Source organism: Elephas maximus, chromosome 19 (assembly GCF_024166365.1).
Source record: "Elephas maximus indicus isolate mEleMax1 chromosome 19, mEleMax1 primary haplotype, whole genome shotgun sequence".
NCBI classification, from domain to species: domain Eukaryota; kingdom Metazoa; phylum Chordata; class Mammalia; order Proboscidea; family Elephantidae; genus Elephas; species Elephas maximus.
The window spans coordinates 47,903,904-47,926,922 of NC_064837.1; the positions used below are offsets into that span (position 1 = coordinate 47,903,904).

General features: G+C 38.8%; 1 protein-coding gene across 1 annotated transcript; it reads right to left on the bottom strand.

Moving 5' to 3' along the window:
• Positions 1-6,158: 6,158 nt before the first annotated feature.
• On the bottom strand, positions 6,159-10,320 carry KRT10 (keratin 10). The gene is made up of 8 exons (XM_049861350.1): positions 9,742-10,320; positions 8,929-9,011; positions 8,411-8,567; positions 8,161-8,322; positions 7,934-8,059; positions 7,379-7,596; positions 6,830-7,077; positions 6,159-6,513 (listed from the first exon to the last, which is right to left on the bottom strand). Exons 1-8 carry the CDS (start codon positions 10,318-10,320, stop codon positions 6,410-6,412), a joined length of 1,677 nt encoding a protein of 558 aa, XP_049717307.1. The 3' UTR covers positions 6,159-6,409.
• Positions 10,321-23,019: the final 12,699 nt, after the last annotated feature.

The window sequence follows — 23,019 nt, forward strand, 5'->3', positions numbered from 1 at the left end:
CAATGTATTGAAAAATGATCACACAGCTTAATGTCATGTCACTATGAAATAAGACATTTGTGAATAATTGTATAACAATAATTCATTAGCCCATCGCAGCAGAGAACTCACCAGTGCTACTAATGAACGTAGGTAATTGGTCATGGCTTGTTAATGTTGACAACATCAATATTGGGAGTTTTGTCTATTATGCCGAATAGTGGGTAGAAGGACAGCTATGATTAGGAAGAGTTCAGGACTCAGGTGTTGGCTGGAGGGCTGTGTACATGGTGATTGTCTTTTCTGAACTCCAGTTGGAATGCATGGTTTGAGAAATTATCTTTTCTTTATTGGATTCAACAGGAAATCTTGTAGATGTGGTTTGGCTACCAAAATGCTGGCATTTCTGAGGCATTTTAATGGTTGAAGTGGACAATGGAATAGAGTTTTTGAAATATTTTATTGTTTTTATCCTTATTCTAAGAGTTCTTTTTATATTCTGGATGCGAGTCTTTTGTCAAGTATATGTTTTACAAATATTTTCTCCCAGCCTGTGGCTTAACTATTCATTTGTTTAACAGTGTCATTTGATGAGCAGAAGTTTTTTATTTTGATGAAGTCTATTGTATTTGTTATCTATTGTGTCATAACAAATTACCCCAAAATTTACTGGCCTAAAACAACAACTTATTATCTCACTGTTTCTGTGGGTCAGGAATCTGGCATGGCTATGCTGGGTTCCCTGCTCTGGTTCTTTCACAGGGCTTCAGTCATCTCAGAGCTCTGTTAGGAAGAATCTACTTCCTAGTTCACTCAGGGGATTGTTGGTGGGATTCAGTTTCTCCTGCGTTGTTGGACTGAGGCCTCCGCTCTTTACGAGCTGTTGTTTGGAGGCCTCCCTCAGTTCCTTGCCACATGGGTCCTCTCCATAGAGCATCTCACAACATGGCAGCTTGTTTCATCAGAAAGAGTAAGGAAGAAGGAAAGGGAGAGTGTCAGCAAGATGGAAGGCAGCCATTGGTAACCTAATTCTAGAAGTGACATCTCATCACTTTTGTCATGCTCTGTTCTTTTGAAGCAAGTCACTAGGACCAGCCCACACACAAGAGAAGGAGATTATAGGAAGTGAATACCAGGAGGTGGGGATCTTTGGGGGCCATATTAAAAGCTGCCTACCACATTTACTTTGTCAAAAATTATTTTACTTATTGTGTAATTTTTTGTGTCATTTACAAGAGATATTTGTCTACTCCTATAGGTCACGAAACCCTGGTGGTGTTAGTGGTTAAGAGCTATGGCTGCTAACCAAAAGGTCGGCAGTCTGAATCCACCAGCTGTTCCTTGGAAACCCTGTGGGGCAGTTTTACTCTGTCCAATAGGGTTGCTAAGAGTTAGAATTAACTCAATGGCAATGGTTTTTTTTTTTTTTTTTTTTTTGGTTTATAGGCCATAAGAGGAGGCCTGGTGGTGCAGTGGTTCAGTGCTCAGCTGCTAACCGAAAGGTCAGTGATTTGAACCCACCAGCCACTCTGAGGGAGAAAGATGTGGCAGTCTGCTTCCGTGAAGATTTACAGCCTTGGAAACCCTGTGGGGCAATTCTACTTTGTCCTATAGGGTCACTACGAGTTGGAACCAACTCGATAGCAACAGGTTTTTTTTCTTGGTATAGGCCATGAAGATGTCCTTCTGTGCTTGCTTTGTAAGTTTTATAGTTTTGCATGTTATATTTATGCCTGTGATATACTTCGGATTAATTTTTGTGCGTGATGTGAGATTAGGATTTTTTTCCCCAAAATGATATCCAGTTGTTGTAGCAACACGTGCTGAAAAGATTTTCCTTGCCCCATTGAATTGCTTTGGCACCTCGTTGAAAAATCAGTCTACTTCGTATGTGCGGGTCTGTTTCTGAACTATGTGCGGGTCTGTTTCTGAACTCTTTACTCTGTTGCTCTGTGTCTAACTTGTTGCCAATACTACCTTGTCTTGATCACTGTAACTTTATGACAAATCTTGACATCAGGTAAAGTAAAGCTTCTGATTTTGTTCTGTTTTTTAAGATTGCTTTTGGTAATTCTAGATCCTTTGCAATTTTATATAAATTTTAGAATCAGCTTGTCAATTTCTATAAAAAAGTTATTGGGATTGTGTTAAAGCTGTAGATTAACTTTGAGAAAATTGACATCTTAACTACACCGAGTCATCCAATTCATGAGCAAGGTATATCTCTTTATTTATTTAGATTTCTTTATTTGTTGTCAGCAATGTTTTGCTAGTTTTTAGTGTACAGATTTTGTACCTCTTTTGTTAAATTGATGCCTAAGTATCTTATATTTTTAAAATTCTGATATTTTACGAACATTTGAATCTTGTAACTGTCTAAATGGCTTTTACCCTAAGGACAGAGTGGAAATCCATTGTGATTAATTTATTTCATGCCACCCTAACATATTTTCCACAAACACTGTAAAGCAAGGTGTCCCTTCCAAGATGTGACAGTTTGGCCTTTTCTCCAACTTTTGAGGAAGGAAATAAACTGGACTGACAGGGTAAATGAAAGAAATACGAAATGATAATAAGTTTAATTTGAATGTGTATGTAACTACTCCTTAGATAATTCCGAAAGCAGAGGTTACTAGGGAATAACTTCAGTTGTTTAGGGAGTGTCGTTGCATTTAAAAGCTCCCATAGCAACCTGGGCTACTTCGATCTAGTCGTTTCCACTCCGTTGTCTGTTTCTACTACTTATAGGCATTTTGAGGGATTGTGTTTGATTCTCTATTTTATCCCTATTGCCTGGCACAGTGCCTAACACTGTTGATTGAATGATCAACCAATAAATATTTTACTGCTTACTGTGAGCTATGGTCTTCACTAAGCATGAAGATAATTTATAGTAATTCCAGTTATTAGAAAAGCAGAATGATGATAGATGGGCTTGGGGAGAAGTGGGTGAAAAGGAATGAGTGATGGGTGGTAGCGAGAGTTTTATTTCATTATTTTCTGAGTGAGACAAGCCGGAGAAAGATCTTAACACAGGAAGCCTTAGAAGAATACACTGAAGTGAGAGGAGAAATTACTCTGAAGTCTTTGTATTTCTTTTGGCTTGATATCAGTCAAGTAGCAAGTACCTACCAACTCCTTTTATCTCTTCCCACGACAAGCAACCCAGTCCTTCCTTCAAACATTACTCATCAACATTCCCAAACGAACTACCAAAACAAAATTCCAGGAGAGCCAGGAGGAGAAATTTTAAAGATTGTGTCTTTTCTTTATAATAAGAAGCTATGCAAGTATAAATTTCTGTGATGATAGACAGACTATGGTTCAGTTTAATTCATCTCCAGGTTCTATAGATTAAGAATGTATTTTCTGAAATGTATTCATTAAAATATCCATTACAAGAAAACTATTCACATGTGCTATATTTTTTGTTGTAAAGGGATTTTCATGCTCTACAATCCCCAGAGTACAAGCTTTATTTTTTGAAACTGAAAATTCCACATCTAGTACACTATCAATGCCCATGGAAGCAGCAGTCAAGAAATTAAACAAATGTATTGCATTGTAAAAATCTGCTGCAAAAGACCTCTTTAAAGCATTAAAAGCAAAGGTGTCACTTTGAGGACTAAGGTGCTCCTGACCCAAGCCATGGTATTTTCAATTGCCTCATATGCATGTGAAAGCTGGGTAATGAATAAGGAAGACTGAAGAAGAATTGAAGCTTTGAATTATGGTGTTGGAAACGAATAGTGACTATACTGTGGGCTGCCAGAAGAACGAACAAATCTGTCTTGGAAGAAGTACAGCCAGAATGCTCCTTAGAGGGAGGATAGCAAGACTTCATCTCATGTACTTTGGGCATGTTATGAGGAGGGACCTGGCCCTGGAGAAGGGCATTGTGCTTTGTAGAGGGTCAGTGAAAAAGAGGAAGACCTTCAATGAGATGGATTGACACAATGACTGCAACGATGGGCTCAAGCATAGCAACGATTGTGGGGATGGTGCAGAACCGGGCAGTGTTTCATTCTGTCCCACATAAGGTTTCTATGAGTTGGAACTGACTCCATGGCACCTAACAACAACAACTACAACAACGCACTAGAAAAATATAAAGCTAAATAGTCGGTCACTGTTTTTGATTTTCACTTTTCTTTTTTAAAGTCAGATTTGTTGAGGTATAAAAAAACCAAAACCAAACCCATTGCTGTTGAGTCAATTTCGACTCATAGTGATCCTGTAAGACAGAGTACAACTGCCCCAAGGCTGTAAATCTTTACTGAAGTAGACTGCAACATCTTTCTTCCATGGAGTGGCTGGTGGGTTCGAACTTTGACCTTTTGGTTAGCAGCTGAACGCTGTAACCACTGTGCCACTAGGGCTCACTGTTGAGGTATAATATACATAAAATAAAATTTTATACAAATTCAGTTGTATGAGTACCACCAGAAACAAAATACAGAATATTCCCATCATTCCAAAAAAGTTCTCATGTCCTGTTGTAGACGTATTCTGTCCCCACCAACTGCACACCCTTGCCCCAACACTGATCTGTTTTCTAGTCCTGTAGTTTAAACTTTTGTACAATTTCATAAAAATAAGATTCAGTATACAGCCATTTGGATCTGGCTTCTTTCACTTGGCATAATGCTTGAAATACACAACGTGAAATTCAATCATGCTTGAAATACACAACATGAAATTCAGTCATGTTGTGTATTTGTTTATTGCTGAGAAGTATTTCACCGTATGGCTGTATCACTCACAGTTGATGGGCATTTGGGTTGTTCCCAGGCTTGGTGATAATGAATAAAGCTGCTCTAAACATTCCTTTACAGGTCTTTGCGTGGACGAATGTTTTCATCTCTCTTGGGTAAACACCTAGGAGTGCGGGGTCATACATTAAGTCTATGTTTATGAGAAACTATGAAACCACAAATTTGCATTCCCATCAGCAATGTAGAGAGTTCCAATTGCTCTGTATCTTCTTCAACATTTAGGATTGTCAGTTTAATTCTTTTAGTCATTCTAATAATAGTTGTATGGTGGTATCTTATTGTGGTTTTACTTTGTATTTTCCTAAAGACTAATGATGTTGAGCATATTTTCATGCTTATTTGCATACGAAGTGTCTGTTCAAGACGTGGGCTGGTAGATTTCCACAGATAAGGAAGCACATGAACTGAAGCGGGAAAAAAGTTGTAATATTTGGTGCCAGGTAGGTTATGGATGCTTGATATAGGGAAGTGCACCCCCACTGAAATAGGGCTCATCAATTTTGGGTACAGAGAATAGGGTCTACCTAGCAGAAGGTGTCCCACACAAACGGCCTGGGGATTAGGGCTCTGGTCCTGGGGGAAACTGGGGTTCAAGCAAGGATACCAAAGAAGGCGCTACTTAGTGGACACAGGTGAACCAGGATCTCACCAAGGAACACAGCCATGGTCTTAGGAACATAGATAACTCTACCCCCCTCCCATCCCGCCCCAGTATACTAGCGAAGTACTAAGTAAGGTAAGGCTGGGTTATTTTACTCCTGGTTGAGGGATGTGTGACTGGGCTGATCCTGTATCAGGTGTTTAGTACTAACCACTGGGCAGGACTGAAAGGCAAGGACCTAGAGGTATTTCTTTGGTCATACTGGCATCACCATGTCCTCATAGTGCTTCTCAAGTTTACTTGCTAGACACCAAATAACTCGGATGGGGGCGATATGATTTTACTGAGTTGTTAAGTATTAGGAGTTATCTCTTAAGGTCACAACAATTGAGAAGCAATACAGTAATGGGAAGAAAACGAGGGCAGAAAAATGTGAAAAATCATGTAATTAGAAAATGTGAAATTTCCAATTAATTTTATTTTGGAGGTCTTATTTTGGATATTTAAAAATTTCTAAGAACTAAATAGTTTAAAGCCAGAGAGCTGTGAGCTTTCCACATATTGTGTGTTTTTAAGAAAGAATACGAGTGGTGACTCACAGACTTTTTATTCAGTGATCTTACTGACAGTGTGTGCACACAAGATTTAAAAACTTACTTCAGAGAAATCATAATTACAGTAATTCAGGCTGTAGAATTTTTGGATGAATCAATCTTCAAATGCTATAGCTTACTAATTTTAATGTTAAAAAAATTATCTAAGTGAAACAAAGACAATTCTGACCAAATTGGATAGTTTGCATCAGTAAGAAAGTTTATTGAAATTCATCAGTAAATGAGAATAGAAAGTTTTTCTTTTAATTAAAGAACACTTTCTGGTAAAGTGAAAAGAAGAAATACAGAATCCACGAAACACCTTTTAGACACCTTACTTTCAAGAAGTGAACCTGTTTCCATAGACCATTAAGACTGAGGTGTTTTCTTGGAGATTTTGTTTTCCATGCGTTTATATATAATGGCCTTTGTGAGGGGAGACTCTTTCCTCTTGATGCGGCTTAATAGTGTTTCTTGGTTTCTGATTCAACCATAGACGAAAGAACTCTACCATCAGGTGCCACCTCTTCAATAATCGTCTTGATTACTCTGGTCTTGTTAGTATCTGTTGGTGAATAATGAAAAAGAAATTGGAATTTAAACAATTTGCAGGAGTCTTTGCTAATTTAACAATACTTAAAAAAAAAACCCTACATTAAATTAAAAAGGAAGAAAACGCAACTTTTTGCGCTGCTTAAAAAAAAAAACAATGCTTAAGGCATAGCTTTTAAACTGCCATTCTTTCTTCAAGGTCGGTGTCAGTAATTAAAAAAAAAAAAAGCAACTGAGAACCCTCTCTAAAACGTCTGTATTTTTAAAACAGTTCTACAACTGAAAAAGCACCAGAATCACCACAGAAATTTAAAACTGATTCTGATTACCCCAGCTGGGTTCTGCTGACCTTGCTCCTTTTGATGAAGACTCTCCAACAGACGTAGAGGAGCTGGAGGAAACCTTGTAGCTTATACTTCCGGTCTGGACGCCGCCGGAACTGCCTCCCTGGCCGCCGCCGCTAGAGCTGCCGCCGGTGTAGCCGCCACCGCCGCCGGAACTTCCGCCGTAGCCACCGCCGGAACTTCCGGCGCCGCGCCCGCCGCCGCGCCCGCCGCCGTAGTAGATAACGCCGGTACTGCCGGGAGAGGAGGGTTATGTTCAGTTAAACGTTGGCCGACCGTGGACCGATGACCGTTACTTTAGAAAATAAAGCATGTGGTAGAAAAAACAACCCTGCCAAGTATGTATATTAAATCCATCCTTATAAACGGTTCTATTTACACATCTCCAAAGCCGGAGAATTTACCACTGTGATTGCGGACACCTTTTTTGGTACTTCAGTTCTCCCTGGATTTTGGAGAAAACTTGCTATATGGGATTTTAGGTAAAAGCACAGTTTGGGATTTCCCACCCCCCCGCCCCACCCCCCAATTTACCTTCCCTCTCCTTCTAGCAGGCTGCGGTAGGTTTGAATTTCATTCTCCAGTCGGATCTTAATATCCAGGAGTTGTTGGTACTCAGCATTCTGGCACTCGATTTCAGCTCGAATCTGCTGTAGTTGTTCCTCCAGAGCGCTAATCTGGGCTTGAATCTGTGAGAGCTGCACACAGTAGCGGCCTTCTGTTTCTGCCAAGGAAGCTTCCAGGGATTGTTTCTGAGAAGAGAACATATTGTGACTTAGTGGTCTCATTGTTTAATTGAGTACAGTGAAGCTGAATTTAACAATAAACGGGCGAATAAAGAAAATGAATAGAATTTGTGTTTTATGTGGAATGACAGCGTTTCCATCTCAGCACTTTCAGGTCAATGTCAGTAATAATACTCCTAAGCTTCTCCCTCCCCCCGACAAAGGACTCCAGTTTCATTTCTACTTTCTTAGCCTAACTGCATTTTTCTATTGTGTTATATGTCTTATTGTTGCTATTGTTATGTTAGCATGGAAGTTTATGTAATAAAGTTAAGGTCATTTCAAGAAAGAATTATTGACATACCAGGGCTAGTTGGGACTGTAGTTCTATCTCCAAAGCTTGAACAGTGCGTCTCAATTCGGTAATCTCAGTTTGATAGCTGGATATTTGTTCAATGTTAGTGTCGATTTCTATAGTCAATTCCTTGCTCTGGAGGGTTAAAAAAAAAAAAAAAAGGGAGAAAGATGAGAAAATTCTGAAGTGATAACGAAACCTCCTTGGGCTTCACTCTGAAGGAAGATTAACTTTACCTTTTCATTAAACCAGGCTTCAGCGTCTCTGCGGTTTTGCTCAGCAAGTTGTTCGTATTGGCTTCTCATGTTATTCAGAAGTTCAGTCAGATCAACACCTGGGGCAGCATTCATTTCCACATTCACGTCACCAGTGGATACATTCTGGAGGTCTCTCATTTCCTGTTCAAGGGACAGGAAAGATTTAATGATTTTGTGGTGACCACAATGAGCCCTTTTTTGGCTAGAGGAAGTTTAACTTTTGCATCACCTGTTCATGGTTCTTCTTCAGGTAGGCCACCTCTTCAGTCAGGCTCTCTATCTGCATCTCCAGGTCAGCCTTGGCCAGGGTCAGCTCATCCAACACCCTGCGCAGGCCATTGATGTCGGCCTCCACGCTCTGGCGTAGGGCTACCTCGTTCTCGTACCTGAAACAAGAAGATACAAGTAGTAGGTATAATTTATGGAGGAAAGTGTATCTTGGCAGAGACTGTGTAGAAGTTAATATAGAGTTGATTTTCCATCATGGCAACATTTATCATACACTAATTCACATAGAAATATTAGTGGATTAATGCAAAGTAGCTTAGCAGTTTCTTTAAATACATTTTCTTTAATATTGTGAAACAAGTAGTATTGAAATTGAAAATTTCTCAGGCAACTACAATAATATTTAACTTTGAATGAATTCAGTAAGATATAAATGATGTTGTGGGGCATCCAAAGCCATTATGAAAAACAACTGATGTATCTATTGTGACAATATTGTGCCATATTAAGTTAGCTTACTTCAGCCTGAAGTCATCAGCTGCCAGCCTGGCATTGTCAATCTGGATCAGAATATTGGCATTCTCAGTTGTTAGATTGACGATCTGGAGGGAAAGGCACAGTTATTTAAAAGGAGATCAGATACAGAAATACTTTTATAATGCCATAGATTCACTGTGTTTTTATATTGTTCTCTTATAAATTCTTTGAGAAAGTTTTATTTTAAATGTAAAATATTACAAGCTCACCCACACGCTCAACTTTGAACCATTTGTTCTCTTCAAGTTCCTATACCTTCTATTTCTATGTCATCCCTTTCTGATAACTAACTGGAATTATATAAATGTACTCCTGCCATTGTGTCTCCCTTTGTTATACTATGTTATTTCCATTGTATTTTGGCAAACACTTAACTGACACCTGTCTTTGGTTTGATTTGTTATACTTTAGTAAGTATAGTCCAAACTGGTACACAGTAAGTGTACTTATCGATCTGAATAATGTTTCATTCTGACTCATAATAATCCTTTCAGTTCCTACATTTCTAAATGATCTGTATACTTTAACTGTGGACTCATTATGCACCTGTTAAACCTAAAACATTTTCAGTAATCTACAGTAATCTACCATTTTATAAGACAAACAACACATGTTAGATTTCCATGGCCATACCCACACAATTCATTTTTGATAAGGCTAGATTATTTTTAGAAGCAAGAAAGTAACATAGGAAAAACACAGTGAACAGCCATATTCTGCTTAATTTAAGATTCATCTGTCTGAATTACATGACTAGTGAATAGGCGTAAAGTTGGATATAAAAATGCCCCCTACCTGATTTTTAAGTTCTTCGATGATTTGGAAGTATTTGCTGTAGTCACGAGGCTCTCGCTGGCCTACATTACCATGCTTTTCATACCACTCTTTGATTTTGCCCTCTAGCTCATAGTTTGATTCTTCCAGTGCCCGGACTTTGTCCAGGTAGGAAGCCAGGCGGTCATTCAGATTCTGCATGGTTAGCTTTTCATTTCCAGAGAGAAGGCCGCCCTCTCCAAATCCACCACCAAATCCTCCAAAGCTGCCCCCACCAAAGCTGCCTCCTCCAAAGCCACCTCCTCCATAGCCCCCTCCAAAGCTGCCTCCTCCATAGCCCCCACCGAAGATGCTTCCACCAAAGCTACCTCCACCCAAACCTCCTCCTATTCCTCCATAGCCACCTGATGAACCCCCAAAGCACACCCCACTAGAGCTCCCCCGGCTAAAAGAGCCACAGCTGAACCCCCCTGAGCCAAATCCTCCACCAATGGAGCCTTTGCTGCTCGAAATTTTGATGGATGACCCTCCTCCACCACCACTTCTTCCTCCACAGCGGGAGGAAGAGTACTGCTTGCTTGAGCTGTATTGAACAGACATGGCGATGCTGTTGAGTTTAGCTCAGGAAGTGCTGCTATCCAAGGACAGTGACAGGCCCTTATATACTGAGAAGGTGTGTCCCAGGTGTATTAGGGTTTGCTTACTGGCGTGGTTTTCTTTTTGTCAACTTAGCATCTTTGGCTTATGGTTGCATAAATTATCTTCATTAATAACCAATCCCAATATGTCCAGTTTTGAATTTGCCCTAGGAACAAACCAGAGATTTACTATGTTGAAATTGAAAATGGGTGGAGTTCAGATGAGCATGTCTTTCGTTGTGCTTTTTACCTCTTGAACATTGAGCAACTGTTAAAATCCATTTTTCTCAGCACTACTTTGGTTTGCTTAGAATGTTTGAAAATTTCAATAAAAAATTTTAGCTATAAAATTACAGCTAAAATAAGATTTTTCAAATTCATGCTTCAAATGGTTTTAATGGATTGGAGCAGGAAATAGCATAAAGTGCCAAAATCACGGTATGATAAGGATCTTGTAGAAAACGCTAAGCATCCTAAAAGAAAATAAAAAATACTCTAAACAGTTTAATTATTGTTCAAAAGGTGCAACATATAAAAAGTTAGTTAAAGCCATAAAAGCATAATTTAGGAAATGTGTGTACATGTTAGGGAATCTTTTAATTTCTTTGGAAAATCGAAGTATATTAATGTTTTGCCTAGGAGATTGGGAGGAAGAAATGATGGAGGAATCTTGTGATTTAGTGATGCCATCATTTTTAACATTAAAAAAAATCTACAATCCCGAAACGATTCTAGAGTTTTTGGGACTTTGTAAAGCCATTTGTGAAGATCGTAATGCAGAAATTCTTGGCATGAGATATGAAGAACTAACCTCCAGTACTTTATTTATACCAAGTTCTGATTGACTAAAATGGGAGACTTTAGATACGATTGCCAATAAAAGATATGCCTGGGAACATATAAATCCAGACCAAGGAATGCTGTTTGCTCCAAAAATTACTACCTAAACTGTGCCTGTATGTCCCCAGGCCAGATTCTGTTTCTCAATAGAAAAGGTAATTTCCTTGGAGATACTGAGCACAGAATTTGGTAAAACAGATGGGCTATTTTAAGCATTTAATTTTAATTTTTAAAGCACTTAATTGAAACTTGAATATATGATATAAAATACTTTTCTGTATTATAGACTAGGACATTGCTGTTATTCAAAATATATATATATCTATATCCGTATTCACACACTTTGTATAGTTATATAATACCTTTTGTGATGCAATGATTTTGAATCTCTGAAACAACCTGCTGAGGTCGGGGTGGTCATCATTATCTCTAGTTTATAGAAGAGGAAGTTGAAGATGAAAGAGGCTATGATTTTGCCTAAAGATGTGTAATAAGTGGTTGAACTGGGATTAGAAACCTGGCTTTTGGCTCTTATCCTGCTCTGCCAACATCTAGTCATATAATCTCTACTCTGTGTAACAGTGAATTTGCCTGGAAAAAAACAAACCAAAAAGAACTTAGAATCATGAAAATGTTGAAAGGACAGTATATTTGGCACATGCTCTTCCATTATTAATTGCTTTTTCACATTAAATTTATAGCTGCACATTCCAGTTTATGAAAACTACAGAAATAGTTTCTGCAGGGAAAGGGAATGTGGTTGAGTGCATAATGAGGACTTGGCTGTCAGAGCTGAAGTTACTACCCAACAAATTGCAGCTCCTCCAACTTGTTAGCACATGCAAGTGGGACAGTAGTTGGAAAAAAAAAAAATCCAACCATGGGAATTGATCCTCAATGAAGATAACACAGAGTAAAGGGACGCTATGATAAATCAGGAATGAAAAAAAGATCCCAGTAAGTTCAGAGAGGAAGTTGAAGCCTTGATATTAATGAAAAGCTTTTTGGAAAGAAAGAAAAAATTTTAATTAAAAAGACTTTTGATAGATTTTACCTGTGATTATCACAAATGTAGGGCTCCTGATCTTACCAGTTTTGCTTCAGCGTTAGCCTTTTATTCCCTCTCTCAGTGGGGGAAGATACAAAACTTTCAATCTGGTTTTACTTAGTTAACAAGTGGTGTGAAGAAGTCTCTGTTACAGTAGTATTAAAGTATGTGAGAAAGGGAACCTTGGCATAAAAGTGCATGGGAACAAATAAAAATATAGAGGGCCTTCAAATATCTATGGTAACATTGAAGTCACCTTTAACGCCACTGGAAACCCCGGTGGCGTAGTGGTTAAGTGCTAAGGCTGCTAACCAAAAAGTCGGCAGTTTGAACCCGCCAGGTGCTCCTTGGAAACCCTACGGGGCAGTTCTGCTCTGTCCTACAGGGTCGCTATGAGTCGGAAGTGACTCGACGGCAGTGGGTGTGGGTTGGGTTTTGGTTAATGCTACTACCAAAGATTGCTTATTAATTTGTGTACTCGAGAAATTGACTTGTCTTTATATGCACCGTCACCAGTTGAAAGCAACCTTTGACATGAGTGAAGTCATAGAAGTGCCATGTAATAATTCTACAACTAAATGGGATGAAAATTTATGATCGCCACTTCTGGTCTTGGCGTCATTTACGCTTCATTGCCAAAATCCCTTCTAACTCTAATTTCATTGTTCTCAATTTTTTATTGTGTCTCTATGTAAAGCACATTCCCCAATTTTTTTATTGTGTCTCTATGTAAAGCACATTAGTAGATGTTTATAAGATAGACATATGAATGAGATTCAGACCCTGCCTTTAGGAACCTTGCAGTTATTATATCTAACTGAGGAGACATACCATACTGTCAATTTAAGCGCTACTGATTGGGGAAAGAGGAGTTAACATTCCCTGAACATCTGCCCTGTTCCAGGCGGTTTACTCTCTTTTCATCCTCTCCTAAGTTCTGTAAGACAGGTATTATTGACCGCATTTTATAGCTGAAAACAAACTGAGGCTTAGCAAGTTTTAGAAACTTATCTAGGGTAACAGCAAGTTTATGCTTGAGCCAGGTTTTTAATACAGCTTCAAAGATGATATTGTTTTCCTGACACTGAACTGCCATGGCAAGACTTACAAGCAAGAGGTCCTGTTGGAATGGGGAGACCTGAAAAAGTTTCATGAAGCAGGTGAAATTTAAGCTGAGTTGTGGGAAGGATGGGCAGGCTTTTTCCGTACATGAAGCAGCAGAGAGAGGGCTGCTCTGGGAAGTGGGGACTGTAAAATGCAAAGCAGGTTGAGATTCTAAGTGGACCAGTTTGCCTGGAGCAAATCATCAGTATTTGTTTATTCATCCCTTCATCAGGTATTATAGAGCACCTGCAATATGGTAAGCCCTGGAGGCACACCAAGCCCCAACCCAAACCAAACTCACTGCTGTGGAGTCCATCCCAACTCATAGCGACCCCGTAGGGTTTCCAAGGCTGTAAATGTCTGTGGAAGCAGACTGCCACATCTTTGTCCCGCAGAGCTGCTTATGGTTTTGAAACACCCACCTTTCAGTTAACAAGCAATTGCTTTAACCACTGAGCCACCAGGGCTCCATCTGGAGATACACAGCTGACTAAAATACGGTTCTTGCTCCTCAAGGAGTTTACGACCTAGTTGGAGAGGGATTATACTATAGGGTAATCTGGGCTACCTTTGAGGCTTGAACAGAGTGATGAGGGAGTACAAGACGGGTTCTAACTCAGTCTAGAGAGAGAGAGAGGGTGTGTGTGTGTGTGTGGCATGAGGACACAAAAGAATAGTAAAGCCAAGTTTTGGGGAGAAGTTGAGTTTGGTTTAAGACATATGAATTTGAGATGATACTAGAACTTTGTGTAAAACTGCCTTTTGGTAATTGGTTGTAGGACTAGAGTTCAGAAGAGAGGTCAAAGCAACAGGCCTTGGGGTGGTTAGGACCCTTAAGGGAAAAGATTACAGAGAAATGAGCAGAAGGTCTAAGCCTGAACTTTGAGGATATCCACTTTAGGAGCTGGAAAGAAGAAGTGGAGCTAGAGGGTAATACCCAGAAGGAGCAGTGGAGGACACCTAGGACTGGGGGAGGGGAGGGAGGATCATGGATGCCAAAGGAGGGGAGAACCCAGATAAGGTGAGGTAGTCACTGGAGGTCAAGGACAAAGGATATTGAAGAAAGGCCATTGGTCTGACAGAAAACATTGACATCCTTCCAGAGGACAGGCTTAGTACAGCAGTGGTGGAACAATCCATGATGTATACTGATACTGGAATTGATGCCTTTGCTACTGGTGTTTTATTTTCATGCTTTTATCCAGTTTAACAATTTCTTCTTTAATTACTTCTGGATATTGAGTTATGGTTAGTATGGGTATAGGTGGTATTCTCATGTGGTTAATTTGTATGGGACTCTTGAAACATTTGTTCAGCTTTGTTATCAGCTTGACTTGTCTCACAGTTGGGATATGGATCTTTTCTATTATTTTGCTTTAAGTAAAATCTTCTTTTGAGTTTCTAGCTGAAAATTCTAATTGTAAGTTTCTTTCTTTGATTGAGTAACTGATATATAATAAATGATTTAGGTATTTGCAGAAGGACGAATCTGGTAGTGTAAGTTATGTCTCAAGAGGACAAGCTTGGTGACCTCAATGTTGAGAAATTTCTATTGTTTATCACAAAGTTTGGGAGTCAGGCATTTTCTACCAAATGTTCTGTGACTTTGTGCCAGTTGCTGAATGTGCATTTGTGATTGCTGTCCATAGAGTCAAAGTAAAGCAAAATTGTGCAGCTGCTTGGTGGATTTGGTACTCTCATTTCGGATGTCTGAGTAATTAATATAATACTGTATTTTAAGACTCATGGGGACCCTATGAGTTTGCTATGAGTTGGAATTGACTCAATAGCAGTGTTTTTTTTTTTTTTGTTGTTGTTCTTTAAGACATTGATAAGGCTATGTATTCTCATTGACAAACTTCTAAAACTCAGGTATCTAAAATCTGAAGACACTTCCATTATGTACAGTTTTTCTGTGACTTCTGGGACAGCACTCTGATGGAAGCCATGAAAGTATGGGAACTCCCTGAAAGCTTTAGAGTATAGTGTATCAGAGTTGTTAGGTGGGCTCTGGAGTCAGACTGCTTGGATTTTAATCATGGTTCCACTACTTACTGTGTGACACAGACTCAATTTCTTCATCTCATCTCTTTCCCAGCCATATTTGGAGTGCCTTCTAACCTGAGGGGCTCATCTTCTGGCAACTATATCAATGTTCTGCTGCTATTCATAAGGTTTTCACTGGGCATTTTTTTCTAGAAGTAGACTGCCAGGCCCTTCTTCCTAGTCTTAGTTTGGAAGCTCAGCTGAAACCTGTCCATCATGTGTGACCCTCATGGTATCTGAATACCGGTGGCATAGTGTCCAGCATCACAGCAGCACACAAGCCTCCACAGTATGACGAACTGACAGACGTGTGGGAGAATCTCTAAAATAGAAGTAATAATTTGCTTACTGTATCAAGTTGTAGTGGTGGTTGAGTGAGTTAATAAACATAAAGCATTTAGAAAAGTGCCTGGCATGTGCAGAATAGTGCTTAATAAATATTTTTGTTGTCAGTATTACTGTGAGCTCTGTTTTCTTAGAGTCATAGTAGGCCAGAAAAACATGAATGAATAAAAGGAGAGGATTAGAAGTTGGAAAATGGCTAGTGGAGGTAGGGGTGGGTATTCAGTCTGATAACTTTGTGATAAATGTGCCATCTCCTTTTTTGGAATGATAAATGTTTTCATGTTTAACTTAATTCTTTTCTTTGTCCCCTACATACACCAAGTAACCCATTTTGTCACTTTGTCTTTGATGTGTTTGTTTCTGTCTGGTCCCACTGCAGCCATCCCAACCTGGCCTTTCACCATCTCTCCCATGGATTGCTTCACTAGCGTCTGCAGTGGCTTTCTTGGCTCAGCACTGGGTCACTTAGATCGAATTCATGAACTGCTGCAATAGTAATTTTCTTGAAACAGCATTGTCATCACTTTATCAACATATACAAGTACTTACAATGGATTTCTCTTGTGGATAGATTAAATCTTTTCAATAGCCTTGCCTTACTCTGTTCAACCTCATGCTCCCTATGGTAAGTAAGAGCGGTGGAGTAGAAGGAGTGCTGTTTTATCCTCATAAAGTAATTGTGTAGCCTTGGGCAAGACACTCAGCCTTTCTGTGTCTAAGTTACTACCCTGTAAAATATGGATAATAATGCATCCATGACCCAATGAAAATGTGTTAGCATTTCCTTACTCTGTCTTCTTACTCTTGGCCAAGACACTATGCTTTATTGCTGTCTCAAGATCATTGTTTGTTTGTTGCTCTTGGCTTGGAATGCCCTTCTTCCACCTTGTTGCTCATTAAAACAATTCTACCTCAACTCCAAGCTCTGGCTTAAATGCCATCTCCTTTTTGAGACTTTCACCATACAACCTAGTATTTTATAATGTAATATACTGGCCTTCTTATTGTTCCCAATGAGATAATATTTTTAAGTTCCTTTAGAGAAGAGAGGGTACCTTACATTCTTTTGTTGTACCTAGTAGATGCTCATTGCTCTCAGAATGGCTTTATATTGCCTCACTGGCTTTTTCTGCTTTCTTTTCTTTGTCTTTATTGTGCTTTCTAAATTCTTGTCCCATATGTTTTGGCAATAGTGCAAGTTAATATTTTAAATAAAGGCTAGTTGCTTTAAAACGAATCGTAGAACTACTAGATTTGAGAATATTTAAGAAATGCTAAGAAATCCAATATTCTGCCAAGGAATTTTAAGATATCTGAAAATAAAGACATATCTTAGGATATATACAATTTATACACACACACACACAAACACACACACGTATGTATATTAAAAAATTAGGTCTTCACTTTTTCTTTTTCATCAAAGTTCCCCTCCTTTGGTCTTGGATCTGTTGAGATGCTCTTGATACTAGTAAACTGCTAAAATATATCTGTTGTTATATTCTAAAATTGGAACTTTTTTTTTGCATTAGGAACATTGACAATTCTAGTTGGTTTTCTAGTTAGCTAGCCCAGGATTAAAATGCAACATGCCTTAGCTTTTAAATTTCATTAGCGTGTTGTAGGTTTTTTTCTTTTGGTTAAGTTAACTTCTTTCTATGAAAAATAGCTCACTACGAATTATCTGCAGAAAAATAATACCTTTGTTAGTGTTCATGCAAGTAGTAAAAATGAAGTACCAAACAAGCAAACAAATTTCTATAGACTCCAGTCGTAAGATATCGAAATTGAACGTTGCCAAAAATTCAGTAGCTATTTTTCTACGCATTCATAAATTCAAGAAAAGTCTTCAGAGCCATTTGTTGTTGCTTATCACAATTGATCACCTCAAAGCCACCTGGACATGAATATATTTCATGTGATTACATTTAAAGAAAAAAATCTTATGAAGTTAAATTAAACTCCTAATTTTATTGTTTAGAGATTTTTTTAAATACTTAAAAAAAATCAACTTGTCAGTTTTATAGGAAATGGTGAGTAGCTCTTTTTCTGAATCTTTTTTTTTTTTTGGTGGTGGGAATGGTGGAGGAATAGAATTAAAGAATCATTTAAAAGTAACCCACAACAGCAAAGGAAACAAATTTACTGTAACCATTCTGGGACCTCCTTCCACAAGGCTAAAGATTGGTAATGCCCAAAGACGAGATTAAGCCCATTAAATAAATATTAAAATAACATTTACAAAACCAGTCCTCAGATAATTAAAGCTTAGATTTATTGAGGCTTCACTAGTCCCAGGGCCTGTGCTAAGCTCTTTACCTGCATTTTTGTCTCACCAAATCCTAACAGCAAATTTATGAGGTAGGTGTTATTGTCACTCAGAAATTAATTTTAAAAATGATTCAATAAAATGACTCAGATGGAATTTGAACACAGATCATCTAACTTAAGAGCTTTTGCTTTAACACCAGGAATAACTCTTAAAACTCTGTTGAAATGACTGGAATAGTATTTCCCAGTCTATAACTTAGAAAAGTAACAAGATAAGGGATTTTTTTTCCTTAGACTGGACCAACTTTCCTTATTACCATTACATCTGTGATGAAAAAATACATTAATTTGGAAAGAAAATGGATTAATGAGGTGAGAGTTCCTGCCTTTAAAGAGATCAGACTTGTAGATACTGTCTATACCCAGTCTAGATTTTCCCTAACTTCTTAAAGGTCCCTCTTGCTTGGATTTCTGGAGGTTCTTAACTCTCAAGCAGGATTGTCCTCAGCTTCAGAATAGTCATTAAAAATAACAAATCACAGCAATTAACCTCCCTGCATAATTGCAGTGCTAATTCTTTTATAATGCTTTTCCAGACCGAATGAACACCCATTTTTGAGATTAACTATATTTTTTTAGACTTTTACTCTGCGTCTTAGGGAGCACAATGGTGAACGCATGGTGTGTACCTAATTAATTACGCAGTGAGCTATGACCTGAAGGGGTTCTGCTGCGCTGGAATATCTCGACTTCTGGACTCCCAAAGCTTTGAAACTTTTTGGCATCTCTCACAGATATTTTCTAAACTGATAGATTTAGTTAAAATGTGGAGCAAGGATTAGAATTTTCTAGTCCTAAAGCCTAGATATAAATAAATGGGTACATAGAACTGTAAGATGTTGTATGTTATTTTTTCCTTGACATTTGGAATTTAAATGCTTCAATCTAAATATGAGATAGTAGAATTCTTGTTCTTTTTTCTTTCTTTTTTTTTTTTTTAGCAAAACTCTCCAAGGATGAAGACCCTACAACCTATACCTATATTGGGGTAACCATATTGCAACAACCCACCACACTGATAGCCGCTAAATATCTCTAAGCATAAGAGCAGCAAGAGTGACGAGAGCTTTCACTGTTATCACCACTAACGTTTATTCAGCGTTTACTCTGCCCAAACATTGTTTAAGGGCTTTATATACATTTTTTTCATCTTATTCACTTAATAGCCTTATGAGGCAAATACTATTATTAGTCCCTTTTTACAGAAGAGCAACCTGAAACTTAGAGTAGTTAAGTATTGTACACAGGGTGATATAGTTAATAAATCAGTGGCCGAACCAGAATTCAAGCCAGGTCTGTCTCTCTCTAGATCTCAGGCCCTTAACCACTATCTTTCACTGCCAAATGTTTAATTAAACTGGTTTCATAGACTCTCACTGAAATGTAAATTAGAGTGGTGAGGGTGCAACCTTTTTATTATAACGGGCTCTGTTTTAGGGTGGGCTTACATTTCGTCGAGAATCACTTAATTCAGCTTAGTTATGGAAGTTAATATTTATAAAGTTTCCAGTGGTGCTGAACTTGGCAATTGAATTTAACTGTGCTGTAACTTGAAGACTAAAGGATATTATCTACTTCAACACTGTGTTGTGGGGTTGTAGCAAAAGATTCTATGCTATCTGGTTGTTAGGAAGGGAGGGTAGAGTTGATTTACTCTTTTAAAAAAGGGAAGACACATGACAGTTCAGAATTTGACACTTTGCTAAGGGCTTTGCTATGCTGTCACATAAAAGTGTTCGTAGAAGCCCAGAAACTCTGTATTATGTGACCACACTTGATTAGGAAAAACTGTTCCCAACGGTGAAATTTAATAGTGGGGTCATAGGATAACAAGAATGCCGATCGTTTTTTTTTCCCCGTACTTCAATAAGAGTCCATTTCTCCTATCCAGGTCAAATGGGCTACAAATGCCTAGCCTTCTTAGCCTACAAGCCGCCTTTTTCTTTTTAGTAGTGACTGGGAGAGACCTGTTAAAAGGAGTATGGTTTCCAGAGGATTTAAAAAAATTGAGCCATCACTCAATTAAAAAATATATTTGATTGCTCAATGCCCTTGCTGGTTCAGGCTTGATTTTGCACCGAGTGAAGTGGAGACTTTCACCCTTACGGGACTGTAAGCTTCCTGTGGGAAGGAGTCATCTACATATTTAGTTTTGTTGTTAGTTACCATTGAGCTGATTCCAACTCACAGCGACCCCATGTGTTACTCAGCTCTATATCCCTAACGGAAATGCTAGTGGCATAGTGGTTAAGAGATACGGCTGCTAACCAAAAGGTAGGCAATTCAAATCCACCAGCCGCTCCTTAGAAGCCCTATGGGACAGTTGTGCTCTGTCTTGTAGGGTTGCTATAAGTCAGAATCAACTCCATGGCAACGAGTTTGGTTTTTTATATTCCTTACACTGCCTATCACAATGTCCTGCTCACTCTAAATGTCCAGTAAAGAGCTGCTGAAATGAAGAAACTGAAGTTGGGAGTTTAGCCATTCTTCATTGTGGATTTCTGGTATAGAACTCACAGATGAACTAAAATGGAATTTTTAACGTAAGAAGGTTTGAAGAATGTTCTTCTTTGTTTAGCTAATATTTAAAATATATCGTCAAAGCTGTTCTGCAAAACACCTTGTGATATGGATGTTTTGAGGATAATGAATTTGACTGGGTTGGAGATGTATCAGTCATAATGGTAGATCATTTTATGGCAAGTGCAATTTGGCATGATAGTCTAGGTTTGAGTAAGTTTACACAATTTAAGAACTGAGCATTTCATAGAAGGTCTAGAATTTTAGTGGATTGCTGATTTCATCACTTTTCCAGCCTCTCCGTTCATTACTTGGTGCTACTTCCCAATCATACTCACCAGGTGATTCTTCACACCCAGGACTTGTTTGTATTCAGTGACCTGACTCTCTGTTTCAGTCCTGATTTGTGGAACTCAGACCTCCAGATTGCTGACCATTTCTTGCATTTGTGAAAGTTGAGCACAGTAGTTTGGAATCTCTGCCCTTTATCTGACACGATGAGCTTTCTTGTTTTTTAACCTTTGTGTGTGTGTGTGTGTGTGTGTGTGTGTGTGTGTGTGTAATAGAAATATAGCCTTACTCATTGCATGGTGTGAAAGAATTCCAGGTACCCAAGAATTTGTCTTTTGTGTTTTTTTCTTTAATTGTGAAATGAAAGGTTGCTCCTTGGGATAAGAATTTCAGTTTTCGGTGAGAAGGTGGAGAGAAATTATTTTGGACAGAAGTCTACTGAAATCACAATTTTCCCATATAAAAGGCCAGGCTTAACCAAAAAATGTGATTTAATCTTTTTAGAGTGCATGTAGGTGAGTAGGCTGAAGAGAAGGCATGGATTTTCTTATTTTCACTCGCTCCTTACTCTATACACAGAAGCCTTCCTGTTCCTGTGCCCACTTCTCAGAGTTTCCCTCATCTTCCTGGTGCCTTTTCTGAACTTCAGGAGGTCACCTCCCCTTCAGACTTTCTCTGTGCCACTTGTCCTTCCTTCCTTGACTCCTAGGCTATGCCCCAAATCCAAAATACCTACAAGCAGAAGCTCTGACACCGCGTTCTCTTATGCTGTGATCTCCATCTCAGTCTGCAGCGCCCCATGCTTACATCATGGGGATTGTTTTTCATTTTCTATGTTGGCCCCCCATGGCCCCAAGGGCACATAATTTTGTTATACTTAGTGCACAGGATGGAGAGGGTGACAGGTGCAGATATGTTAAAGAACCCCTCAAATGATGAGGGGAGAAGTGCCTGGGAAGACAGAGGGTGTCTCAGCTTTAGTCAAGGTTTCAAGAGGAGATGTGGATTATTGGGAAGTTAGATTTAGGACTTTTTTTTTAAATTTTTTTAACCTTAGTGTATATATTTCAGTAACAGAGAGAAACTTGCCTGTGTCAAGAAAACCTGTCAATGAGAACATTAGATAGCTACTTGAGAACTAATGTAATGAGATAAAAAAATGAGATAAGAGCCTAGAATTTAATTGTCTGCATACATGTAGCAGTAATAATCTAATTCAACAAATGTAGACTGAGTGCTGATAGTACAAAGCCGTTTGTCCCTCCGGATTCACTTTTCACCCCTCTCTATCCTGTTCTCTGTTTCAGGAGGATAACCTTGCCATCTGACCTCCATTATGCTTGCCTGCTGAAGACCCTATCAGGAAATTGGAGGGATGAAGAAGAATGAGTTTGGGGTATTTATTCCCCTGGCCTGCTCTACACCTTGGCTGTGGTCTTTCATTGAAGGTCGTGGTTCCTCTCATCGTGGCCTTCTTCGTATGATTTCTTCTCTATCCAAGTTACCTTCCTTTGTCCTTTTGGGCACAGGGGTGATAATAGCCACCTTTGGTGGCTTCCCTACACCATACCCACACCTTTGTAAATAGTCCTTTTATTAAACTCTCCTTGACTTACCTTAATTTGAGTGAATCCACTCGACAGCAATGGCTTGGTTTTTGGTTTATAGCATTCTGTATGTGCCTCTATTGTTCTACTTATCACATTGGAAGTTTCTCAGATTACACACAACTTAACACTCCCACCCTGAGATTCGGAATCCACTTCTCCCAAGGATCCCAGCAGGTACATTGTTATTATCGGGAATGTTTGTATCCTAGAGCCACGTTAGAAAGAAAAATGTATTGAGAACCACTGGTAAGCAGTGTGAGCTCCTGATTGCTTTTGAGTAAGGCCATGCCTTAAGAAAAGCATTGCTTTGGGAAGATTAGCCTGATGAAGGTGTTCTAATTTGTTTGGGGAGAGACTGAGAGCAAATCAGTGAGGAGAATGTTACAGTGCCTGGCTATGCAGTTGTGGAAATAAAAAGAAAAAGCCAATTGAAAGAATAATAATAATTATTTGATTATTGATTGGATATTGAAGTGGACAAGACCGACTTATCAGAGTTGTCTGAGTGACCAGGAGAGTGGTGGTC

Excerpts from the sequence above, each read along its gene's own strand:
- KRT10 (XM_049861350.1), bottom strand. The coding sequence starts at position 10,320 with ATGTCTGTTCAATACAGCTCAAGCAAGCAGTACTCTTCCTCCCGCTGT. Across the intron at positions 8,323-8,410 it reads TGAAGAAGAACCATGAACAG|GAAATGAGAGACCTCCAGAA; the intron begins GTGATGCAAAAG and ends TCCCTTGAACAG. Across the intron at positions 6,514-6,829 it reads GTCAGCAGAACCCAGCTGGG|ATACTAACAAGACCAGAGTA; the intron begins GTAATCAGAATC and ends ATTCACCAACAG.